Source organism: Nasonia vitripennis (genome assembly GCF_009193385.2).
Source record: "Nasonia vitripennis strain AsymCx chromosome 4 unlocalized genomic scaffold, Nvit_psr_1.1 chr4_random0006, whole genome shotgun sequence".
NCBI lineage: Eukaryota > Metazoa > Arthropoda > Insecta > Hymenoptera > Pteromalidae > Nasonia > Nasonia vitripennis.
The window spans coordinates 265,772-270,275 of record NW_022279641.1 but is presented as its reverse complement, the minus strand read 5'-3'; the positions used below and the strand labels follow the sequence as shown (position 1 = coordinate 270,275).

At 33.7% G+C, this 4,504-nt stretch overlaps 1 protein-coding gene across 2 annotated transcripts; it reads right to left on the bottom strand.

The window, feature by feature from the left end:
- Window positions 1-2,154: 2,154 nt before the first annotated feature.
- On the bottom strand, window positions 2,155-4,277 carry LOC100113743 (mannose-1-phosphate guanyltransferase beta). Of its 2 annotated transcripts, none has more exons than XM_008219329.4 (6): window positions 3,961-4,186; window positions 3,706-3,870; window positions 3,227-3,620; window positions 2,985-3,146; window positions 2,664-2,891; window positions 2,155-2,599 (listed from the first exon to the last, which is right to left on the bottom strand). In XM_008219329.4, the coding sequence occupies exons 2-6, from the start codon at window positions 3,856-3,858 to the stop codon at window positions 2,508-2,510; spliced, it is 1,029 nt and encodes a 342-aa protein (XP_008217551.1). In that variant the 5' UTR covers window positions 3,859-3,870; window positions 3,961-4,186; the 3' UTR covers window positions 2,155-2,507. The 2 variants fall into 2 exon arrangements, with proteins under 2 accessions (XP_008217551.1, XP_001598989.2); XM_001598939.6 differs by having other exon boundaries at window positions 2,212-2,597; window positions 2,660-2,891; window positions 3,961-4,277.
- Between the last annotated feature and the right edge of the window lie 227 nt (window positions 4,278-4,504).

The following is a 4,504-nucleotide window of genomic DNA, read 5'->3' as shown; positions in this document are numbered from 1 at the left end:
TGGACTCGAACCCGAGTGCATAAGAATACCAAGCAACAACGTAGACCGCGCCACCACGATCATCGTTGGCATATGAAAACTGAAAGTAGCGTATGTTTATCGGGAGGCTGGGGTGGCTTATTAGTTTAATTTAGCTTTGTTTAAGCTTAAGCTTGACTTGTTTGTGTCGGTTTAACCATAATCCCTCTAAAAAATTAAAGTTTTCAAAAGTTTTAGATTCTAATTTGCGGTAAATAGTGATGGAAAAGGTGAATTATGCAAGTAATATTCACAAATTTTGCAATAACTCGACTTGTAATTAATTTTTTTGATTTCTGCAAATTTGAGACTATTTCTACGTGAAAATGAAAGGTATTTTCAACGTTAGAATATAATTTTTGTATTATGTCTTCTTGTTACAGCGTTTTAAACAATTAAATTGTTAATAACTTTTTTAATTTACACGTTCATGCAAAACACCCTCGAAATTCGTGATCAGCGGGCCAAAATACACTTAGAAAACTTTGGTGTCTGACTGGACCTCCGTCGGCCACGAAAACCCCCCTGGCTCCTAGACTATATGAGCTTAGGAATTGCTTTTAATATAAAGGAGGATTTAATCGGGAAAAATTGCGTAAGCTAGCTTAATGTATAAGCAGAACGCAGAATAGTGCTCTGAGTTCGCGTTTATTCAAGTGTCAATAATGTTTGTAAAAAACTATTGTATTTAGGAAAACAATTTTAAATTCGGTAAAAAGTTATAAATTATGAATATTTAAAAATCTTCATTAGGGACAGTTTCGCAAACATCGGGAAATTTTTATAGAAATCGGTTGTGTAAAGTTTGAGTTGTGCTAGTTTTCTCAGCAAATGCGCGAGTTGTGCTACTCTTCGCGGGAACGCGTGAGTCGTGTTAGTCTAGCGTGCGTCAAATGAGTTGTGCTATACTTATGACGGGAAATTTCAACAGTGCTACTCTTCATAGGGAGCGACGATATATAGATAAGTCCAAGGACCAAGGTAAGTAAGTACACGCGATATTAGTGCAGCTGCGAGGCAAGGTGCGCACAGCGTGTGAGCAGTCAGTGGCGACTACTACTTTTATCGTTATTGGTAATATCTTTTACACACACACGCGCACGCACACACATGCACTATTTAACGTTTTTATTTCTAGTTATAAGTAAATTAATGTAACACCAATACAAAAGTTAAATAAGTATAGCCCTTTAAGGGGTCAAGCCTGGGTTAAATCCTGCAAAAAACAAAAAGATATTCTTCTTACCAAAAAATTTTTTATTTAATGTAATTTGAAAAAAAAAATTCAATCGAAAATATATAAAATATACACTATTTTTATCGAAAAATAGTACATTACGATACTTGTGACTTAAATGGTTCTTTTTTACACGGCGCAGTTAGCACCCGAGCGTAGCGAGGGCGCTAAGTGCCATGTAAAACTGAACCATTTAAGTCAAGAGTATCGTATAAAATTTTATAGCACAGACTGCTAAAGTCCGTAACTCTCGCCTATTCGTGACTTAACAGCGGATTTTAGCCTGTATACATAAGTGTTTTTAGTCACTTGACACGGCTTTCTAAAAGATCCGGACTGTCTTCTTTACTCTATCCGGGCTTAAAATGTACCTTAAACATGCCCCCTCAGACTAAACGAGAGACATTTCTAAAAAATATGAATTAAATATTGCTAGCAACAAATTTTGTTATCTAAAAAATATCAATTAATCATTGCTAGCAATAAAAACACTTATTTATATAGTGAAATGTCATGAATTTAGGTCAACGATTATACAAGGTATATACCTGTTTTTTTCGATAAAAATGGTGTATATTTTATATATTTTCGATAGAATTTTTTTTTCAGATTACATCAAATAAAAAATTTTTTGGTAAGAAGAATATCTTTTTGTGCTCCGAAAGACAATTTATGACACGATACCGAGCACAAGACGCAAGTATATTTTATGTTGTTTGTTATTCAGTCAGCACAAAATATGCTTGTACAAATTCCGCAGTCACGATTTCACTTTAAAAATTTTAGTCAAAGTCCCTAATAATAATTTTATAAAAAATAAAATAAGATGAGATAAAATCTCTTAAATATATTTATGATTTGATGGTATATAAGAGTTATCTGAAGGGATCTAGCGATATAAAGATTAAAAATATTTTTACTATAATCATTGCACAATTTGCATCGTAATTTTTTTACATGTAAAAATATTATTAAATATTAGTTGTTAACAGTATTTTGAAAATTTGCGTAAACAATTACGTCTATGCATTCTGCAAGAAACTTTTTGATAAAAAATATTCATCTGTTTTTCATTTTCTGTACGTATAAACACATAATCTTGTTTTTAGATATATAGTTTTTCAGCAATAGTCAGTCTTTGGTTAATTTATATTATTTTCATTTAATCTAATTTTACATAATTATTTGTGGTTCTGTCACAGATGCAGCAATGCTTTTGTGCGGTAATACTTGTCCTCCATTAATATACAGCTCATCTTTCACAATAACGTCCTCTCCAAGTACAGTTGTATTCTCCATTCTGACCCAACGTCCTACAACACTTTTCCAGCCAATAATACACCTGTAAAATATCAAGTTGTTCAATAATGCTACTGATGATTAAATCTATTAAATTTGCTTTACTTATCAAGCCAAGAATGTTCTTTAATAATGGCATCCTTCAAGATGGTAGTTCTTTTGACACAACATCCATCAGAGAGTGTAACTCCAGGACCAATTGTTACATTTGGCCCGATTCTGCAATCTTTTCCTATGATTGCTGTAGAATCAATCAAAACATTTCCTACTACACCTGGTCCATTGTACAATTTTTCAGGTGTCTTTTGCTTTAGAGAATCCAGATACATCCCCATACCTATTATTGTAAGAAAATATTAATTAAAATTTATTTGTATTTAGGTATAAGAGAGCCTTGTATTTCCATTATTGAAAATTATAAATATTGTACCTGTCAGAAAATCTTTTGGCTGACCAACATCCATCCAGTAACCCTCTAGTTCCATTGCATATAATTGACATTGTTTGGCCATAGCTGGGAATACTTCTTTCTCAATACTCATAGGGCGTAAATCTATCCTTTTTAATATGCTTGGATTAAAAATGTACATTCCTGAAAAAATACATTTATTCAATGATAATTTTTGTAGAATTTTGAATATAATTTTCGTTACAGATAGAATTGAAAGTAACCTGCATTAATTTTGTTGGATACAAATTCTACAGGTTTTTCAATAAAACTATTAATTTTGCCATCATCATTGCAGACGACAACACCATACTTGGAAGGTTCTTCAACCTTGGTTACTACAATAGTACCTTCTTTGCCGTGATTTTTATGAAACTGCAAAAGTTGCTTGAAAGGAAAATCACAAATTATATCAGAATTTAAAACAAAAAATGGACTATCATCTGAAGACAAAATTTCTCTAGCTAAAGCAAGAGGTCCAGCTGTTCCTAGAGGTTGCGATTCATGAGAAAAAATTAGAGTTACACCTAACTTTTCAGCTTTTTCGCAAAGTTCTTTTTCCATCTCTTCAGCTCTATAAGATACAGCTAAAATCACTTCGGTTACATTAATCTGCACCTAAATTGAAAATAAATACATTAATAATAATGTACAAAGAAGAAAACAGGCATATGGCGTGGTACATTTTAATAATACAATTTACCAATGCTTCAATTTGATGAAATAGCATGGGTTTATTTGCAAATTCAACAAGCGGTTTAGGTCGGCTAAGTGTCAATGGTCGCAATCGTGTACCATATCCTCCAACAAGAATAAGAGCACGCATTGAATTTGGTTTTTTTCTCTTTTCATACATAGTGTCATACACCTAAAAAATTACATGACGTTTTAAAAATATGCTGATATTTATTTTTGATTGTTTAGAACCTAAATTAAAAAGATACTAATGGAAACTTACAGGATGGCCACGCGTTTAGCTGTAAGATCTATTTGGTATATAATTGCCACGTCGTCGCAAAATAAGATGTGCGTACAATATTTAAAACTAAGAAAAATTTGTTTGAGGTTAATTTGACATTTGCTATATATTATTGTTATGATCAGCTGTGGTATGGAACCCACGGAGTAGAACGGGAGAGCTCAAAAGTGACTGGCTTTTTCCGACAGAGATCCGCTCACTGCTTAGAGGAACCGCATTGAAGCCAGCGAGTTTGGGAGGCCCCTTGTGGCAGCTTGAGAAAACTGCGTACGACAGCTCTATTGGGGAAGGCAGTGGCCACATGGTGTGTTCCAGAGGGAACGCCAGCAGCGGTACAGCAGTCCGGTCCGCGTTCGAAATTCCGGTGCTGTGCTGTTACTGTGAAATCGTTCCGCGTCAGCTGATTCTGTTTGTACTGTTTCTAACCTTCTTTAGCCCTTCTAGCAGTCTCTTCAGTTACACGAAGAATAATGTTTTCGTGCGTTTCAGGGTCATAAAAAGTAATTTTCTCTGTATAATTTGC